The 20,191-nt window shown below is 52.9% G+C and overlaps 8 protein-coding genes across 8 annotated transcripts; 6 read left to right on the top strand and 2 right to left on the bottom strand.

Moving 5' to 3' along the window:
- Positions 1–543: 543 nt before the first annotated feature.
- On the bottom strand, positions 544–1,501 carry BU26DRAFT_603900 (uncharacterized protein; the record flags this gene model as incomplete). The annotated part of the gene is made up of 1 exon (XM_033835473.1): positions 544–1,501. Exon 1 carries the CDS (start codon positions 1,288–1,290, stop codon positions 544–546), a length of 747 nt encoding a protein of 248 aa, XP_033686494.1. The 5' UTR covers positions 1,291–1,501.
- Positions 1,502–2,256: 755 nt separating this feature from the next.
- Positions 2,257–2,635, top strand: BU26DRAFT_563426 (uncharacterized protein; the record flags this gene model as incomplete). Its single annotated transcript, XM_033833167.1, has 2 exons — positions 2,257–2,487; positions 2,552–2,635. The coding sequence occupies 2 exons, from the start codon at positions 2,257–2,259 to the stop codon at positions 2,633–2,635; spliced, it is 315 nt and encodes a 104-aa protein (XP_033686493.1).
- BU26DRAFT_518139 (uncharacterized protein) lies at positions 2,615–3,474 on the top strand. The gene has a single exon (XM_033828741.1). It carries the CDS (start codon positions 2,696–2,698, stop codon positions 3,119–3,121), a length of 426 nt encoding a protein of 141 aa, XP_033686492.1. The 5' UTR covers positions 2,615–2,695; the 3' UTR covers positions 3,122–3,474.
- An 869-nt stretch (positions 3,475–4,343) lies between these two features.
- BU26DRAFT_424061 (MFS general substrate transporter) lies at positions 4,344–5,937 on the top strand (the record flags this gene model as incomplete). The annotated part of the gene is made up of 3 exons (XM_033823545.1): positions 4,344–4,495; positions 4,597–5,626; positions 5,683–5,937. 3 exons carry the CDS (start codon positions 4,344–4,346, stop codon positions 5,935–5,937), a joined length of 1,437 nt encoding a protein of 478 aa, XP_033686491.1.
- A 1,996-nt stretch (positions 5,938–7,933) lies between these two features.
- BU26DRAFT_423603 (uncharacterized protein) lies at positions 7,934–8,611 on the top strand (the record flags this gene model as incomplete). The annotated part of the gene is made up of 1 exon (XM_033823519.1): positions 7,934–8,611. A coding segment is annotated over one exon (678 nt), but the record flags the coding sequence as incomplete, so codon positions are not given.
- A 2,517-nt stretch (positions 8,612–11,128) lies between these two features.
- BU26DRAFT_563422 (uncharacterized protein) lies at positions 11,129–12,687 on the top strand (the record flags this gene model as incomplete). Its single annotated transcript, XM_033833166.1, has 4 exons — positions 11,129–11,194; positions 11,293–11,442; positions 11,492–11,691; positions 11,742–12,687. 4 exons carry the CDS (start codon positions 11,129–11,131, stop codon positions 12,685–12,687), a joined length of 1,362 nt encoding a protein of 453 aa, XP_033686489.1.
- Positions 12,688–14,127: 1,440 nt separating this feature from the next.
- Positions 14,128–16,404, bottom strand: BU26DRAFT_423009 (acid protease; the record flags this gene model as incomplete). Its single annotated transcript, XM_033823490.1, has 3 exons — positions 14,128–14,461; positions 14,501–15,662; positions 15,807–16,404. 3 exons carry the CDS (start codon positions 16,402–16,404, stop codon positions 14,128–14,130), a joined length of 2,094 nt encoding a protein of 697 aa, XP_033686488.1.
- A 1,736-nt stretch (positions 16,405–18,140) lies between these two features.
- On the top strand, positions 18,141–19,711 carry BU26DRAFT_283957 (uncharacterized protein). Its single transcript, XM_033821540.1, has 6 exons — positions 18,141–18,548; positions 18,594–18,641; positions 18,691–18,726; positions 18,779–18,802; positions 19,155–19,332; positions 19,382–19,711. Exons 1-6 carry the CDS (start codon positions 18,270–18,272, stop codon positions 19,666–19,668), a joined length of 852 nt encoding a protein of 283 aa, XP_033686487.1. The 5' UTR covers positions 18,141–18,269; the 3' UTR covers positions 19,669–19,711.
- Positions 19,712–20,191: the final 480 nt, after the last annotated feature.

Raw genomic sequence — 20,191 nt, 5'->3', positions numbered from 1 at the left:
AACGCCCTTTGCCTCTTCACCACCCTCGGCGGCACAACAACTAAGACCGAGAAACCGCAAGCGATGTGACAAAACTTGTCACGCTCAGCGGCTCAGGGGTGTCGGTAATGCTCTCTGCATAATTGCATGCTGTCTACTACGTATCCTCTTTCGACAGGCCGAAACACTTGAGCTCGAACTCGAACTCGAACTAGTAGTCGTAATAGAATCGGAGCTAGAATCGGAACTGGGATTTTTGTTTCTTATTACGTAATTACAGGACCGGCTTGGGAAAGTTTCATGGGGATGATGTATGGCATGGTATCAATGCGCGAGGAATTAGCTGGCGTCAGACAAGGACAATCCGCCCTCCTTTAACACTGCGAGCCCACTGAAAGCCTGAAAATCTATTCTAGCAGTGAAGCGTTTGCTAAGAAGGGGTAGACGATCTATGATAAGTCTTTCCTTTCCATTGCGTGGCCGCTAGAACACAGAAGTTGACGGAGGAACCCTTGTTGAAAGTATTATCTACCTCTGTAAACAAAGGATTCGAAGCCACTTCTTTTACTCGTCTGGAATATGTTTGATATATCTTTGAGTATGATCAAAGAAGGCAAAGAAATTTATAGGTGTGAAATCGGGGATTGATATGGTACGCCTCTGTTTCATGTAAGCCTCCCAGCGTTTTGAGACTAGATCGCAACCAGCCTTCCAAACTTCATCCTCGAAGTCAAGACCCGAAGACCCGAAATCATTGCCGTTAAAATTCTCAGCCCAATCTCCCAGTTCGGCGAGTCTGCACAGCTCTCGTGGACTGCACTCATCGAGAAACGCCGATGCTTGGCCCTGTAGGTGTGGAGTGCTTCCCATGACCCCAATGGTCCAGACACAATAGAAAGCATGCTCGAAGCGTGCAAATTCGGATGGCCTCATGTACGGATCCTCTCCTCTTTCATAGGATTCGTGAATCTGACAGAAACTCGCCCAGTTGTCACCGGCGGCAGAGACACATCGAGCGTTGGACAGGAGACGCTTGGCTCGGATAATGGACTTCTGCTCGCGGCCGCCTTGCGACTGACTCACAGCTTCAGCTTCTTCCTGCATGTCAAGCAATTGCTCGGCGTCGGTGAGGTTCGAGAAGACACGCGGGGCGACGGCTCGACAGATAGAGGTCGGATTCTCTCGCCAGGTGTGGTAGAAGATACGTGCCGTTTGTGCAAGAGCGGCCACAACGGAGAAGTCATCTGCAGACTCGAAGACTTGACAGATAAGTTCGGGTGGGAGGGCCGAGAAGAGGGAAGTCGACATCATGATGACTGCGTGGTAAATCGATGAACCCTCGAAATGATGGTAAGCGAGCAGCGAGCGGGTTTACAAGCTGACGATAGTCTCCAAGGCCAGTGTGCTAGTATAGAGGGCAGAGGTACAGCGAGGGCTCGTGAGAGGAGTTGATGATGGTAGGAGCGGTGGTAGTGGAAGGAATAGTGACGTGTGACCTAGGCGTGATGTGCCCCATGCCAAGGTTCAACTCAGCCCTGTTATCACATGATCTCACATGAATTCATGAGGCTGAGCCTATCGGGGCTCAGTAGCTTACATAATCCAAACAGAGTGAGACGAAACCTGTGCCATACCTCTGGACTGATTGGCGAGTTGGTGCCACTACATCTAGATTTGAACTTGTTCTGAAATGACAACCCTGTCTAACAACATGACCTGTGATGTCGTCACTGCGATCAAATAAATAGCCGGAATACTGTAAGATATTTCTCCCTCAACAGGGTTGTACAACCACTCCTTCTACCTTGCCTCGATCCTACACAAGAAATTAGTCCTTCATCCTCACAGAATTACTCCTTTGTCCACGTAGCCCATCCCAAAATCAACTTACCAAGTGTTCGATGTAAGCAACGTGAGTAAAGCAACGGTGTCCTGACCGCACCGCAAGGCTCTCCTTATATAACCCTCTACGAGTAATAGGCTGCCCCCTTGAACTTCTTATAACTATACTTTACCATTACGCCTTCAACACTACCTTCATTGCTTTACTTCATCGATTTATTCATCCAATCTTCTGTTATACACTCCTACTCTTCAGCAATAAGGATGCTCTCCGAAATACGATACTAGAAACTCTTGGGGGCCACCGCTATCCTTTGGGTGCTCTTTGCATTCACAATCTTCCTTGATCCAACATCGACCGCACCGCAACGACCGTTCGGCAATGGGCTTTCTCGGCGTGCAGGCGAAGCACCCGGAATCGGCGTCGAACTTGAAATGGGGAGGGTCGTCATCGAAGGCAAGAGGAAACTAACGGTAGAGGAACGAGAAGAGGTAAAGGGGGCCGTAATGATACCTGTTGACTACGATGCGGACCCAAAGACTAACTGGGAGCTCACTGCCGAGATTGGCACATCAATCTTCCCAGAGGCCATTGTCGATGGCCTCAAAAATAAGGTTGGAGACCGTAAGACGAAAGGCATCGGAGAAGAGATTCTCAAATTCTTTGTATGCTTACCCATCCCTCTTGTTGCCCCTCATATTGCCTTCCTTGCTGATTCTTCTTCTACAGGACAAGTGGAAGCCATGCGCGGGCGATGATTCCGAAGTTAAAATTAAAGGCTTTGACAGCCTTGGTCCATGGATAGTCAACTAGCCAAAAAAGGCGCCAAATGACTTTCGTGAATATCCCTTTAGCCCACAAGTGACGACTGCGATGCCCCTGGAAGCTATTCTCAAGATTCTCGGCGACACGAAAAGCGAAACCCCTAATCCGTTTGCTAGTGGCGAGGCGCGGTATGGGAGCAGGATCAAGATACTCACGAAGGATGATTTCGTATCTTTCACCAAAATCAAGGCAAACGACATCACTGACGAATTTCTTGGTTACTTCTCCCTTCTGGCATCTTACTGTGTTCTGGCCGACTCCAGTGACCCCAGAGAAGGTCCAAAGCGTTTGCTTCCGATCATGCCTCACACCGACTTTGTTGCTCAGTACACGAAATTTATCGAACCGAAGTTGAAGGACCGGCTGCCCGACAGTCCGACAGGAAGACATCCTTGTATAATATTATCGAGAAAGTCCCTGGAGCAGGTTCTACGCTTGGTAAAGGAACATTCAAATGGAAACCTGGGACAATAACCGAAATCATCGATGACGGCTGGATAGGCAAGGCGGAGGATCTCAAGACTGGAACTTTGGAAGTGGAGAAGTTCCTGAACCATGTGTAAGGGTACGATAAGGCGACGGGGAGGACACTTCCCCAAATGGATCTTGTGAAGCTCATGGACAAGACAATGCGGCACGGCCAGATTGGAAGTCTCGGTAGCAAGATGGAAAAGTTTCGCGACCTTAAAGCAATACTTGGGAAGGACCTCGGAACTACTATGGGGTCATTTGAAGATAAGGTTATCGAGTATCACAAGCAGTTTGCGAAGCGCAGTATTAATGTTTGGGAGTACGCGGGCATGTCGCAAGAAGAATAGATGCGACTTAGCTGAGAGGAAGGGTTGCGAGTGAAGAAAGCAGTTTTGGAAGTGCGTGCTTGCTTAGTGGATTCGGAGCGCTGGAGCTCTCGGCTAGTACGCTTGTGTATACGGCAGCTTGGGCTATCTGTGGCCAAAGCACACTCAGTGGCAAATAGGTCGAGCATGACGTGCGGCGGGTGTAGTCGTAATCTGTCCAAGAGCATTGACGCGGTTCTACTTTATTTTATCTTCTCATGTCGGGATAGGCGATATGCTGTCCGACATGGCAAGGAGTGAAGGGCGGCGAAAGGGCGCACGCACGCACCTGTGCAAATGAATCTCTTCTCAGAAAACCTGACAATGTGACGATCACACGATAAATCTCCCGAATTCCCTAGTCCTTCTCATCGAAGGGCGGTCGAAGGGCTGAACGAAGGGCTCCGAGAGGACCTAAACGGATGGCTGCCGAGAAAAGTCGAGCATGGAGGTTGAGAGAGGAGTTTAGGTGGGAAATTGTTTGACCTTGGACAGAGCGCAGGGCGCCTTGCAGCGTTTTATCCAATCAGGAACTGTGTAGGTTTTGCGACCTTTCCGCATTCATTTTGCCGAGGAGGGATCGCGAATAGGATTCGACCACTCATGGGAGTCGCTATTCGCTTGGCTTATAAGACTGCTTGAGCATCACGAGGGCGGAGTCTGAGATTGTGTGTTTTTCTTTCCAACTCGTGTCTTTGAGTTTAGAGAAGCTTTTCTTGCCTTTGAAGCTTGACCGTCCTTATCGCGCTCAGCGATCGTACATTCGAGCCGCATACATGGAGAAGTTAGATCAGTCGGCTGAAAAGGAAACGAACGGTGAGCCGATTGGGGCTGAAGGAGAGGAGGACCTTGAGAGCAATATGTTGTCGCAGCCGAAAGAAGGGACAGGACGAGGGACGGAGCCAGAAGTGGTGGATTGGGATAGCGACGAGGATCCCCAGAAACCTATCAACTGGAGTAATGTTCGGAAGTTCAAGAATATTGTAGTGGTGTGTTATAGCACGTTCCTGACGTAAGTTATTTCCCCCTCCTTCCTACCCGTTTTCAAGCTTCCAGCCAAAGATCGTGTCTATCCATATCATTAGGAAGGAGGAACTTTCTTACCCCATGAAGCCCTCTAGGCTCCACCATGTTCGCCCCAGCCATCGCACAAGTCATGTCCGCCTTCGAATCCAACAACCCAGTACTCGCTAGCTTCACAGTGTCCGTTTGGATCCTGGGTTACTTCTTCGGTCCGTTGTTTCTCGGTCCGCTCTCCGAACTCTACGGTCGACTTCCCGTTTACCTCGTCTGCAACACACTCTTTACAGTGTTCAACATCGCAACGGCGGTGGCGCCCTCGCTACCTGCTCTTATCGTCTTCCGCTTCCTATCGGGTACCTTTGGCGGGTGCCCGATCACCATCGGCGCCGGGACATTTGGTGATTTGATTCGGCCGAGGAGTAGAGGGAAGGTCATCGCGGTGTGGTCGTTAGGCCCAATGTTGGGGCCCATCATGGGCCCGATTGCTGGCGGCTTTCTCGGAGAAGATGCGGGATGGCGGTGGATTTGTTGGGTACTTAGCATCGCTTCTGGTATCGCTGCCATCGCGACACTACTCTTCCAAGAAGAAACGTACCCGGTCGTACTGCTAGAGCAGAAAGCCGCCAAATTGCGCAAGCAAACCGGGAACAAGAGCCTCCGGTCCACGTTCGCGTCCTTGGATCGCAAGCCGAGCCATGTCTTCGCGCGAGCCATCATCCGCCCCCTCAAACTGCTCTTCCGGAGTCCCATCGTCACGCTCCTGAGCATCTACCAAGGACTCGTGTACGGCTACATGTATCTCCTCTTCACCACATTCCCGCTCGTATTCCAAGAACAATACGGCTTCGGCACGGGCGTCATCGGCCTGACGTACCTGGGCATGGGCGTCGGTTCCCTCATTGGATGCGTTGGTGCTGGTGTCGCGGCGGACATGATATATAGGAAGGCGACTGCAGCGGGGCGGTGGAAGCCCGAGGAGAGGCTTGTTCCCCTGATCCCGGCGTGCTTTTTTATTCCTGTCGGATTGTTCTGGTATGGGTGGGCGGCGGAGGGGAGAACGCATTGGATTGTGCCCATTTTGGGGACGTTGGTTGCGGGGATTGGGATCAATACGCTCATGGTACGTGCTCTTCTCCTTCTCGTTGAAAATTCAGACGGCTGACTTGGGGGGTGCAGATGTGTGTGGCGACCTACTTCATCGATGCACATCCGCTTTATGAGGCGTCAGCAACCGCAGCCATGACGGCAGTACGCTCTCTCATCGGATGCCTCGTCCCGCTGTTCGGGCGCTCGATGTATGAAGCGATGGGACTGGGCTGGGGAAATAGTTTGCTAGGCTTCTTGAGTCTGGCGATGTGTCCACTGCCGTGGCTGTTTTATAGGTATGGAGAGGGCATAAGGAAGAACCCGCGGTTTCAGCTGAGACTGTGAGGACGGCGGCAATGGAGATGGATTAAAAGAGAGATGTTGGAATCAAATGAGAGAAGGAAGAACCACTCATTAGACTGAAAAAGAGCTCGTTGTGGAGCTCGTATAGACGATACCGTGCCGTGTCGCCTTGATGCGCATCGGGATGCTGGAGAGGTGCAACAGTTCCACTTGTCAATGGACCCGAGGCCCACGTAATCGTCATGATAGGCATGGACGACGCGCTCTGAGGCTATTCATGTTCGTTCATGGTGGTCGCGCGCTCTGACAGCCCGATGCGTTCCACGGTTCGAATCGAAAGCCCCGCATTCACATGACTAGATCGCACCGTCTGTAAATACGAATCCCTTCCTGGAATGCTCACTCGATATCCCGTGTTTCCTGATGGCTCTCGGATGGGAAAGGCGTTTCGCGCGTGTGTTCGTGTAGGAAGCAGGTGTACACGAGTAAGTTGCGCTTTAGCCGGCTGACGGCATGACTCGGCCCGGTCCTTGCCGATATTCATCCGCTTGAAACTCCCGACGGAAGGCTGATCACTACCATGCTAGGAGGCACACTCTGCATCTTCACGTGGTGCTGCTACTCGACGACTAGAATATCCGGCGCCGCACCCCGATCCACTGGACTTGGAGCTTGAACCATGTTATCTAGCATTGCCTAGTGTCGCCCTTCGAACAAAGGCTGGGACCACACGATCATTCCTGCTGTATCTACGATGGGCAGATCCCCGCCGTTTCTGGTCTGACCGCACCCAGTATTTGATCTTCATGTTGCTTTTGGTCTTCCCGTCATCGGTCGTGTCGTCGATTACAATCGGCGATGCACATGAACTTCTCAGATCCGGTTGTTCGGTCCGTCAACGACTCTTATATGCCGCCCATGAGTCCGATATCGCTTGCCCGCCTGCGTGGGGCTCGTTTACCTGTTCTTCGAGCTCCATCGTTCTGCCATGCTCAGCGGTCAGGCCCCCCGAACCATAAGGGAGCCCCCGCCACTTGCTTATGGTCGCGCGTCGATTTGCGAATTATACGAAGCTCAGCTTGCAGTGCCGCGGGCTGTACGTTAGAACTTCTATCGAGAATGTCATCTGGAACAAGATTTTCATCGATCATTATTAGCATGATCCTCACCGGCAAGCGGAACAGCGATCTGGCGCAAAACGGCCCGGCATTATAGGAAAAAGATTAGTGCCTAGCCGTACCATCGTCACATTTACCGGCTCGATGTTGAGGAGATATTTGATTATCTAGCGCAGCATCATGAAAGTAATCGACAAGGTTGTAACAGCTAAGAGTATAGTAGTTGCAATGCTATAGATTGGCGCGGCTATGATGCCCGAGTAGTAACAAACACAAGGAGACACATGCGCTCTAATTTAGAGTTGTGTGTTTCTTTCTATACCGGCATTCCTGCGGAATTGAAACCAGCAGTGCAAATTAAGTGTTGGGCCTGAATTGTAAGAGTGGAAGAGAGAACCGAGCCAATGCCGCGTGGAGTACTGTTCCCAGAGTGGATGAAATCACCTAGACCCTCTAGCTTGTTCACTCATCTAGATGCGGTTGGCATCTTTGTTCTAGCGTCGTCTGATTTCTTTGTATTTACTAGTAGGCCGCTGCTACGGTGCGGCTCCAGATTGAGATAAATTGACTAGTCTGGACTGCATGCGGACAGCTGCAAACGGAAATTAGAAGAACAGCCGAGTATTTCGCATATAATACTTTCTTCCTATAGCCTAGAGTAGTCGGAAGTTCGTCAATCGAATACCCTCAGTTCTGCCTCTCTTAAGTACAGCACTCGGCCATTTTGCACAGCCGCGGATCACCCAAACTCCGACTATCCCTCTTTGACTGCTTCGGGACGTTGACCTTTGGGGCATTCGCCTCATCCACCGTTGCATCATTGACCTGTCCGAACCGTCACAGTGCTTTCCTCGTCCTAGATCAAGCATGTTCCTGAACGTTTGAAACGTACTCATTACCACTTCCCACACTGCGTTGACATGCGATCCACAAATCTTCGCCTTCCGGCGCTTCTCCTTGTCATTTACTGCCTAGGTGGACAAGCTCTGGCGCAAGTCAATCTCGGTACCGCAGCCCCATTCGGCGTCATCGCAAGCTCAGCTATCACCAACACTGGTGCTACCGTTGTTGACGGTCAGCTTGGCATCTATCCTAAAACCGAAAGCGAAATTACTGGATTTCCACCTGGGATATCAGGTGATGTCAATGCCAACAATGCTGTCGCAGATCAAGCTCGTCAAGACGCCCAGACCGCTTACAACGCTGCTGCTTCTCTAGCTTCGACTGGCCAGAATGGACAGGACATTGGTGGCCAAATTCTCGTTGCTGGGACTTATACCTCCTCCTCGTCTGTAGCCATCACCGGGCCGCTTACACTTGACGGCCAGAACAATCCAGATGCACTCTTTGTGTTCCAAATCGGATCCACTCTTACCACCGCGACATCGTCGTCCGTTGTGCTCGTCAACGGTGCGCAAGCGTGCAACGTGTTCTGGCAGGTCGGCTCTTCAGCCACACTTGGCACGTCAACCGTCTTCACTGGCAACATTCTCGCCCTAACCTCAATTTCGTTGAATGAAGGTGTCACTGTCGCTGGTGGTCTATATGCATTGAACGGCGCTGTCACGCTCATCAACGATCAGGTCACAGCACAGCAGGCATGTGCTGTACAGCCTGCTGCAACGACCAGTTCCGTTCTCATTGTCACATCCCCTGAACTTTCGTCATCTACTTCTATACCGGAAGGTGTCGTGACCACTACCGGGGACGACATCACCACAACTCTGCCAGGAAACGACATCTTCACAACTCTTCCAGGAAACGATATCACCACGACAATTCCGGGAGACGTTATCACTACAACTCTGCCAGACAACGGCATCACTATCACACTTCCAGGCAAAGACATCACAACAATTCCAGGAGACGACATCACTTCAACACTGTCAGGAAGCGACACTACCATAGCATTATCAAGAAGCGACACCGTAACAACTCTGTTGGGAACAGACTCTTCTACGACGCTGTCACGAACCCGCTTCATCACGATGTCGTCAGGTGATAAAACCTCTACAGCACTGCTTGCCACCATGTCGAACAACAAGCCAAACCTCGATTCGTCTCGCCTGTCCTCTTACAAATCTGGGTCTATGTCAATCAGCTCTGATGCACCGGCCAGATCGTCTGGGCCATTGAATGAGTCGTATTCGGTACCCATGTCCATCGAAATAAAATTGTCCAGAAGCAATACACAGTCTCTCTCATCAACTTCCTTGCTGCCAGTCACTTCGAAAAGCAGTATGATTTGGGCTACCAGGACAGGTTATGCACCGTCAAGTCCAGTACTGACATCGACAACACAGGACAAGGTTACAACAATCCAAGGCACTCCATGCACTACGCTGTCCTATTATGAGCCCACTTGCTCTTGCACCAAGACAACTGTCATCCCACTCGCATTCCCGTTAGCTCCAACACTCCAAAGAGCGACCATGAAACTAACGACCGTGGACGGCGTACCATGTACAACCACCCAGTATTACGAGAGCATATGCGACTGCATCCGCACTTCGAATGTGCCAATCCAGGTAGTAAGTGCCACAGCCAGCATCGTTACAGTCATCGATGATGTACCTTGCGTAACTTCAAAATACTACGAGGCTACTTGTGATTGTGTCAAGACTGCTATGGTACCGGTCCGGATTGCGAGTGTTGGTGAGACTATTCCTGCGATTACCGCAGACTCGGTGGCGACTACTGCGGTAGTTTGCTCACAGGCAGCGCAGATTCCCCTGTAAGTTGATTCCAGGGTTTAGTTCCGTTGATCTGTCGCGCTGTTCAAGAATGTAACGCGAAGGACATGGAACCAGGTGCTGCGCAGATTGAAGAACTTCACTCTTTCACTCTCCTTGACCTCTCGCTATTGAATTTTGCTAACAGGATCTAGGTTCTCTTGCATGTCGGCATGCATGGAGCCATACCTACCTGCCGTCACGGAGACCTTCACAACAACCCGTTCGTGCTCCGCTACACCAAGGTACCGCATGTAATCATGGTTTGGGGGCTTCCGCAAGAGAATTCCGGCGTCTAGGCACTTCTATCTCTGTAGTACTCACGTATCTTTGATTCATTGGGACATCTAGTTTGTAGGGAGAGGGCCTGCGGAAGACGACGCCTTGAGTGTTTTGAGTTCGTCGCTGCTAAGCTCGCCGAAACGATCAAAGGCCTTGTAGAAGAAGTCGCCAGTGGAGCAGTTTAATGCATTCGTGTTAGTGTAACGGTGCTTAGCTGTATTGTACCTATTTTCTCTTGTTTTTCTAGCTTTCTATCTTTTTTCTTAAATCCTTTTACCGACTTTTTAACTATACTTACTAAGTAGCTATCTCTTTTTATATAAAAGAGCTTTTTTAAAGTACTTATTTTAGCTCTATCTTAGCATTGCTTTAAATTTAGGGCAACGATATTCGGCATCCACGTTCTGCAAAATACGCGGGCCCAATATTTGGGAACGGCCGAGGTAACGAGCTGTGGCTTGTACCCACCTCGCGCCACCCGGAGTTATCGGAGTGCCAAAGCCTTGCCCACCCACGACCACGCCCGGCACGGGCGCTGCGTGACTTTGCATGGCCGTCGCATATATTTCTGAGCGATCCTGGCGCAATCGCAGGTAGAAATGCAGTGTTGGCGGGCGTTGCAGGTGCCTACACAGTACTGTGTACAGAGGCTTGTGGGTGAGGTGCCGGATGTGTGCGGCAATTGAGTCCGAACATCTTTTGTAGAGTCGGAATAGCAAAGACCTTAAATATACAAACCTCTCATAATGTAGTTCTCTACGTAAACCTGACTTGATACTTTTAGTTTCTAAATATCGCCACGAACCGTCACCCGAACGTGGCATGGACTGCCTCGCAGAGCGAAGTCGCGCCGCTTCCCTGTCGTCGATCCTCAAGCTTTCATGCATGGGCTGTAGCGCATTCGGCCCACCAATCCGCCCTTTGCCCAGCCGCAGCCGTTCGCCAGCTGCACCTTTTCACACCGCAGCTCGGATTCGCATTCATCTCTCCCAATCTTGCCGGCACGACGCCGCCAACGGTCCGACGATCGAGGCGATTCGTCCAGATCTGTCGCTGAGCTTGAAATCGATTCGCTGTGACAAGCCAACGGCCGCGCTTCCAATGCCGCGCCTCGGGCACAAGAAGTCAAGGAATGGCTGTCGACAATGTAAAGTCAGGCATGTCAAAGTAAGTGCGCCATCGACCGCAAGTTATATAAGCGGAGATATCCGCCCCGTCAACGGCTCGCTACCGGGTTTTTCGCAGGTGCTGACGATGCTTTCCAGTGCGATGAGAATAAGCCGTGCTCGAATTGCGCCCGGCATGGAGTCATCTGCAGTCTCATCGATCCGAATGCAATCCCCACACCTCCGTCCGCGAGTAGCAGTGCTGCACCGAAGCGGACGACGAAGGCATTGGCTGAGAGGCCGAAAAAGGTGAATTTTGTGTCACAGGGTGTAGATAGCCCACTAAGAGATATGTCAGGAGTCCTCGGTGGAGCAACAACCTCTGCCGAGCGCATTTCCTATCGACTACGTCCTGAATCCATCACCAGCGCCTACAGCGCCGACTACAGAAGGCGATTCGCCTTCATCGGGATCCGATACCTTCCCATTTCTCAGCAAGTTTGTGCACAAACGCGAGCATGTCCAGCCTAACTACTGGGTGCGCGATCTAGAGCTCTTGTTAGTGTATGCTCAAGACCTTGCAATATTGGTTCTAACTTCTCTCCCAGGCACCACTGGATGACAGAAGCAATAGACACATTATCGAGACGCGAGGATGTTCGACACATGTGGCTACACGTGGGGCCCAAACAGGCCATCATTCACACCTTCCTCATGCACGAGATCCTCGCCTTCTCCGCCCTACACATGGCATATGTCCAACCCGACCAGAGAAAAGCCTACTACGCCCTCGGCATCCACCACCAGGACCTCTCCATTCGAGGTACACGTAGGGTACTTCACAACATTGCCGAGGACAATGCGCCCGCTGTCTTCGCTACCTCTATGCTCGTTACTCTCACCGTCTTCGCAGCCAGAGGATTAGACGCCATGGATCCAGGACCTAATACGCAATCCGCCATTGACGACCTCATCGACATCTTCGCGCTGATCCAAGGAATCGGCGGTGTGATTGCTTCGTCTCAAATGCTCGTCATAAACGGCCCTTTCGGTCCTCTGTTCAGAGACCCAGTCTACGAAATACCACCCCAACCTCTCTTCGCAGAGCTCTTGGAACACATACCTCCCCTCGTACACTTCATCGAGCACCAACCAGACATAGAAGACGACATGCGCCGGGAGCTCCTCGAGATGATTACCTTTCTCCGAAACACAACAGTCCGGTCTATGCGACCCTGTATGGACAACCGGGAGGTGCGATTCCTCTTTTGGTGGCCACTACACCTCAGCCCCAACTACTTCACCTGGCTACGACAACGTCATTCAGCAGCGCTGATCATCCTCGTGCACTACGCCACTGTGTTCTACGTCGCGGAGCCCCTGTACTGGTTTATGACCGGCTGGGCAGAGCGGGTATCAAGAAGCATTGTGGAAGCGATTGACCCGAGCTGGCAGGTTGCGATACAGTGGCCGCTGCAGTATATGGAGGCAGTGCGGGAGGCTCGACATCCTCCGCCGCCGCAGGAACCGGGAATAGAGGGCGCGGCTTTATGATCATGCGACGTTGATTGCATCGAGGACGGGGAACTATAAAGTACGGGTGCATGAGGCCGGCGTTTGAGTCGCATCTCGATCCTGTATAGGAGCTTTATCAAGCGCCGGATCGTCGCGGGTGCATGCATGAGAGCATGCCGGTTACGACGGGGATGAGGAATCGGTTGGGTGACGGCGAGGCTGAGCAGCAGCCGCCGTGGACGGCTGTTTGAAGCCATACATATGCAGTTATTGCGGCACAGTTGCAGAACGCCGTTACCGTGCGAGGTCGGCGTCGTTGCACCGCACAAAAGTCGTGTCGGCGCCTTCCGGTACGCCTCCCAAAGAAACCCAATTAACCCATATATCCGCAGTACTATACCATATACCAAGAACCATTGAACGAATAATGAGTTCCAGATACGAGACGAGACGAGTTACGCACTAATTCCTGGGATGGACTTGTAGATGTGCTCAGCTTCGCTTCGCCTTCTTTCTGCTACTATTCAATCGCTCCTTCCTCTTCCGGAAGAGCATTCCGACCTGGGCAATTGCTGACTGCACATGTGCCACCTCAGCACCCGACACTCACCAACGTCAACGGGGCAGCATCGTGTCCGAATTTCTGACCCGCCTCCGCTCGCAAGCCTCCCTCTTTCGAACTCGCATTCACGATCCCGGCCGGCCGATCAGCCTCGCCTCGCCTGCTGCATCTACTCTATCGATCCACACAGCTTACAAGGATCGCCAACTTCACCCGTGCTGCGCCGCACGTGTGCATGCAGAACATACCATCTATCTAACCTTCGCCTGCGCATATGTTTATTATCCAGCCGCCCGAGCAATCTGGGATGCCACGTCGTCGGGGCGCGCGGGGCGTAGATGAAGAGCCACGCCTCGAGTTGTGCGTGCTGCGTGCCTTAATGATCGGCGTCGCGGCGCTGCGCTGCGCAGCGGCTGCTTTGTGGTAGGGTGGGAAGGAGCTTGGGAGAGATATATTGGGTGATGGGGTGGGGATGCTAGGACACCGCATGTGCTGTGCTGTGCAGCGAGAGAGAGCTTGTGACGAGGAGAACCGATCGAACGAGAATTGGTAGGTAGGTGTTTGCATGCTATGCGGTAGTACCCCAGAAATCGTTGGGCAAGGCCTGTCGTGTCGATCTCTGAGGCGTTCTACTGGGCTGTGATGTGTGTACGATGTTTTGCAAGGCTGTGAGAGCAACTTCAACAGACCGAACGTCCAATCGTCCTTGTATTACTATATTACACATTTCGTAATGAGCGTGCGGGGTATCAAGATTCATCGAGTCGTCTACCTATGTGCCCTTCAACAAAACCACCAAAAAAGTGCAGCGTAGAAACAACGGAATTTTAAATGCCCACCGAAGTGCAACTTGGGGCCCCCAAATATGTCTGCCCAGGTGATAACAAGACCACGTGGGTGCGAAATCCTTCACAACCTTACTCAGACAACGGCCGCTGAGGCCCATCATCCCGCCCCATCGCCCAAGCTTCTAGTTCTTCGGGCGTTGGCTGCGAGACAGCAGTGCTGTCGCTCTGGACGGTGGTGTCGCTCAGGCCTCGGGCGTGGGAGGGGCGGCGCTCGAGTGCGCCTGCTTCCGGCTCAGCTTCCCCTCCTGCTTTCGCCTCACTTCCTTCTGTCTTTGCTTCCTCTGACGGTTGCGGCTGCTGGCTTCGTTCGGGCGATGCATCGGTTCTGGTTACCACTTCGTCGATGTTCGTGTGCAGCGAGCTGTCGCTGGGTCCTCGGCTATGAACGGGGCTCATCTTGGGGCTAGCGACGGGCTCGAAGTGCTGACCGCCGACTTGGAACTTGCCGTCGTCACCGGGTAGTTCAGCAATGGGTGCAGGTGTGCCTGGAGTATTGTTGCCAGACGACTCCCGTGTAGCGCCACGCCGCCGGACCCTGTTGCCGGCGATGAAGTAGTCGCTGCCGTTCATGCTGTTTGGTGTACCGGACCCTGGTGGCGGACTGTAGAGCTCTGCGGGTGGACTATCCATTTCGCTGATTGGCGGGAACGGAATGCCGTCTTTCTGGTCGCGGTCGCCGTAGTAGCCGCCGACGGGCGGCTTTGGTGAGCCGGGCGGTTCCGAATCCAGCTCTGAGACACGGCGATGCTTGACTTCATTGCCGGCGACCACTGTGTCGATTTCCGAAGTAGTGGCATCTTTCTCGTACGCCTTCTTCTGCTGGCGTTGTTTCTTCCACCAGAAGAAAGCGGCTAGGCAAGCAAGGAGTAGCGCGACTACGATACCCACGACGATTCCGGCTACAGCTCCTGGGGAGAGGCCACCATCCGAGGGCTTTGGCGTTTGAGAAGCCGTTGGGAACGAGGTGTTGTAAATGGGAATGAGGTTTTGGTCTGGCATGGGTTCGGAATAGTAGGCAGGCGCGACCGTGAAGTTGGCCCGTTCGTAGTCGACGACAATGTAGGCTTCTTGCAGGAAGGTACGTCCCAGGACAAAATCTCCTTTGGTGGACCTCTTGATAGGGAAGTAGTTGGTTGCGTTGTCAACAATAGGGTAATCAACTTGGAGATTAAACGCATCGTATGGCAGGATGATGGTTGTGAAGGTGTTGCTGTCGTCAGGGCCGCTTCCGATCTTGAAAGAGACTGTGGCATTCTGTTGCGCGTTGAACTGGTGAGCCGACGCATTCACGGTATACAGATCGATGCTGCTGTTATAGGTAAGCTGGAAGCGCTCGGCAAACTTGTCGCACACATCTCCTGGCAGCCACAGATACGGCAGGGTGGAGTCGATCGTGGCAAAGAATCCTTTTGACTCGGAGGTGAAAGAGAAGGTATTTGCCTCGATATCTGGGTCCGGTTTGTATAGGATTGACTGTACACCAACAACGAGGCTGTTATTCCTTTCATTCGGCATATGAATGCTGACCCCGCGGTCCAGCTCCACCCGGGATTGATCGTAGCCACCGAGGATGAGGTCTCCAACGGTTCCTTTACCATTGTTTCCTGGTATGTGTTAGCTCCGGGTGTGATATTTCAGATCGAGACTGAGAAAAAAGGTTGTGGGCCCTCCGATGGATCGACGGCAGGGTTGAAATGTATCAACTGGTGGGACGGGAGGGCAAACGATGCATAAGGACGGTTACTCACTGTAGTAAGCCCCTGCGGTGTAACCATACGAGGCGCTGGGGATTATGTTGGCGCTCTTGAAGGTGGCCAGGAAAGGGTTTTTGGCTCCGCTTCCGGGATTGACGGGTCCGACTGCCAGTCCAAAGGAGCCCAAGAAGAATTCCTTGAAAGTGTACTCGACAACAAACTGGTCAGTCAATATAAGGCTTTCCGGGGAACTTTCTCCTAATCCAACATTTTCTGAGCCCCAGGTGCCGTTTAACTCATCCCACGACCACCAATGGGGAGTTGGTATTGAGTAGATACCGGCATCCTTCCAAGCTTGTGAAGAGCTGTCCCTGAACCCAAGCGTTTGGTCTCCATTGAAGGGCATGACGCCGCGCTTCTCCGCGCAATCCTGGTTGCACCATTCCGCCTGCTGGGGGACCAGAGTTATTGGCGAGGAAGTCGATATGAGGACCTTGAAATTCTGCCCATAGCGGCCGCTGGCATCATCGCCGATGTTGATGAAGAAGGTCGACCATTTCCCGTCATTGCCGTCGAAGTCGCCGCTGGCAGTTAGAGCAATCGGCAGAGGAATTGTGTTGTTCGCGGAGTCGGCGCGCTTTCTGAAAAGCATGGTGGTGGAAGGGGCATGACGAGTGAAGGAGGAACGAGACAGCAACGGCAGACGATAACAGTAGGCGACTCAGTCGGAGGCACGGGTTGGTAAGACGAAGCTAAGGCCGCGGTGACAAGAACTGAACAGCCTCGCGCGGGTGTATAAAGGTCAGCTTAAGCCGAAGGCAGAGACAGAGAAGCCACGGCATGCAGTGGTGCGTCAGCTTCTGAGAGCCATCGTGTCATGCCATGAACACGAAGTTCCGATGGATGCGGGAAAAGAGAGGAGCTCAAGACCAATTGCTTTCTTTTGATCGTCCGCCGTGCCACAGCGGGGCATCGTATATTGATAGGGCAGCCGGAGGGCATCACATGCAGAGGCGCCGGCAGTTTACTGGACAGCATGTTGGTCGGCCGGCGAAGCGGTGCAGCCTTTGTGGCCGGCAGGGAGGACCCTATTGGGGGATAAAATGGGAGCGCAGGGCTCAAGGCTGGTATCTGGTCGCTGGATGTGAGATGGCGCCTGATGGGTGAGGTTGCATGAGGGACGACGCATCGCGAGGCGGCTAGAGAATCCTACAGAACGAGCGCAGTCCAAGGGTGTTGATTCACCGCCGTGGCCGCCGTCCCAACCGGATCCGGATGTCGCGCCGGCCTTACTCAGCGGGCCGTGCGCCAATCAGCGCCACCGCCTGCCCCGCTTTCCGGTGTACCTCGCACGTGCATGGCCAACCACCATCTTATTCTGCGCGTTATTACATACACAAGTAGTGGTCCTCCCTCCTGGGCCCCTCCATCTACCTGTACGACCGCACTCTCGAGCGGCAGCGCCTGCCCGCAGAGATCGAACGATGCCATCGGTCGCGAGGAGCGCGCTGGTCCGCAGCCCGCCCCGGCCCACGCAACCGCCGTCCCACCTCTTCGGCCCCCAGAATACGACGCCTACTGTGCCGCCCTCTATCAGGTTCCGCCCAGGCGCCCTCGACGTGCATCGACCCGGCGATGACGGGCTGCAGCTGTCTAGTCCGCACAGGGCGCGGGGCTAGCCAGATCCGGTCCATATATTCATCCATGTAAGCACTCAACATGGGTGCAGTGGAGAGAGCCTTCTGGCCCTCCACTCTCGTACGCACACCATCAAGTTCTCCCCATGTCCGGCCGTGCCTGCCCCGGAGGCCAGCATGAACCGAGTGCTACGCCGTATCCCGCACGCATTCCGAGCTGCTTGGCCGCAGTCTGTTCGCCTCTCACGTTATCCTGTGTGGCGCTGTTTACCATTTCCTTTTGCCGGCCATGCATTCGCTCCAATCAGGACTAGTGCGGCTGTTAACTCACTCATCGACTCGTCGCGCCGCCCGCCGAGCGGAACGGCCGCCGGAGCGTTGCCGGATAGCTCTTTCTGCATGTCTCCGCCCGGACCATGGTCATGTTGACCTTGCCCTGGCAGGCAGGATTATTGGGAAGAGCTTGACTGGAGCCCAGCCCCGCCAGCTCAACGACATGCTACCTATCTGCAGGCTGCTCTCTAGCAGCCGGCCTTCTTATAGTCATGCCTGTTGCCCGGGGCCTCTCTTGCCTTCCTCTTGCTTAGGCTTGAGTCCCAGCCCATCGTTTTGCTCGAGGTGAGTGAGCTTCCTATTGCTTTTATCTAGCTTCCCCGTTGTTATCGTCTGATCGTCATTCGTCCCACCTGCTCGATTCCCGTCCATTGTGCGACTTTGTCCTTGGGTTTGTACCCTTGTCCGACGTCGAAGCAGTTATATGTCGCCCTCCTGCCGAGCTTTCCCTCCCCAACATGTCGCTCATCACGTGCATTGCTGATAGTCCTCAGCTCCAAGCCGCGTTGCACTCGTTCGGCCGGCGCAGCGTTCCTTCGCTTCCACGATGCGTTGCCATTGGGCGTTATCGGCCATTGTTGGTCTTGTTGCTGCTACGAATGATACTCTTGTCCGGACCCCGCAAACGAGCTCGAAGCCACCTGGTTACTCAGTATCATCCCCACCGGCATATTCAACGCCTGGCACATGCAAAGCTCAGACGGTGACGCAAACTTCCACTTGGAAAACGACTGAGACCTGTTGGGAGACGAAATGGAGTACTCAAACCTCCTCGACGACCCTCTGGGACACCATAACCTATGAGAAAAATTATACAGTCACGACGGTACGTTGTATGTCCATCGTAGCATGCGCGAGCTGACTCAAGCAGACGGAACTCACGACCACCACGTGTTTTGAAACGGAGACGGAGACGACGGTGCTTTTCTCCTTTCTTCTTTATTCAGCCAGAAGCTCATAATTAACAGACAACAACATGCACTACGACCGAGCATGATACGACCGTAAGTTCTGCATTTCCCAATATTGCCCGCTTCCATATACTAACGAAACCAGACCCTGACCGTCACGGATATCTCAGTACGTCTCGTCTATCCCTTTCTGAGAATTGCTCCATCTGGGCCCGGCTTGCCGCGTTCATGTCTTCTACCCTCTGAGTAGTGGAATTTCGTTCTTGAGGCCTGTGGCCGCCTCGAGCAGCTTGCTACACTTCCAATATATCCGACTACACCCTTCGGCCTCTCCGCGGCTCTTGAAATGTTTCGGCTGTCAATCACGTGTTTCTTCTGGCATCGCTCCACTGTATTATCCCACTTGAGGCGTGCGCTACTCCACGCCCCCCTAGCTGCCCCTTTTCCACACTCATCATCTTCCATATTTACCCCTGTCGCAATTCTCAAGTTGGAATTTGACCGCCTAACGTTTCCACCAGTACGTACCAACGACAGAAATCAGCGAGAAGACCGTCCCGACCACAATCGAAAAGACTGTCACGACAGAGGAGACCGAGATCAGCATTTCGACTTTCCGAACTACGGACGTCATAATCAGCACGTATTCGACGGTGTTTACCTCGTACATAACCGAAATCGTCCCGATTACAATTCTTTGTAAGTATATGCTGTTCTCCGCGCACCGAATGAAGCTGATCTCAAGTAGTGCCCGGAACTACTATTACCTCTTGGTCAACTACTATAATTTCGGTCCCATATACCATCTGGGCGACGACGACGCGGAGTATACCTTATACAATCACGGAAGTCCACACCACTGAAACGCCGGGGCCTACCAGCATCGTAGTCTCGATCTCTACTCTGGTTTCCTTCCTAACGCAAACTATCACCTCTGTGACTACAGAGTCCGGGACTCCGATAACGAGCCTAATTACTACTACGGTACGTGCACTCGAGGAACTCAAGGTCTTCTGCCGAGGAACTGCTGTCTGAAGGACCGCTCGAGTGGCTTTCCGCAGCCGCACTTGCTCCGGCCCCAACTTCCTCTTGAGAGATGTCGCTGACTCGTCTTTAGGTCCCAACGACTATCAGCGTTCCCCTCACGATCGAGACTCCTGGGCCCACGAGCATTTTCACCAGCCCGGTGACCGTACCCGGCCCGACACAGACCCAATTTATCACACAAACCGTTATTTCCACCAGCGTCAGCACGATCCTCTCGATAATAACTCTACCTCCAGAGATTCAGACGACTACGATAACAGCGCCAGGGACGACTGAGACTCTCACAATTTCTCTTCCAGGGGAAGTCGTAACCACAACAATCAATGCCCCCGGACAGACGATAAGTTTTACTACTACACTTCCAGGAGAGACCGTCATTTCTACGGTAACTTCTCCAGGGACGACTCAAACCGTCACTATTCAGCTTCCGGCAAGCACAATTGTTTCTACGATTCTATCTACAGTAACTTTTATAGCCACTCAGCTTGTTCCTACTACGATTGTCGAGACT

Source organism: Trematosphaeria pertusa (assembly GCF_010094035.1).
Source record: "Trematosphaeria pertusa strain CBS 122368 unplaced genomic scaffold BU26scaffold_5, whole genome shotgun sequence".
NCBI lineage: Eukaryota > Fungi > Ascomycota > Dothideomycetes > Pleosporales > Trematosphaeriaceae > Trematosphaeria > Trematosphaeria pertusa.
Note: the sequence above shows the minus strand (reverse complement) of the source record. Positions and strands in the feature narration are given on the sequence as shown.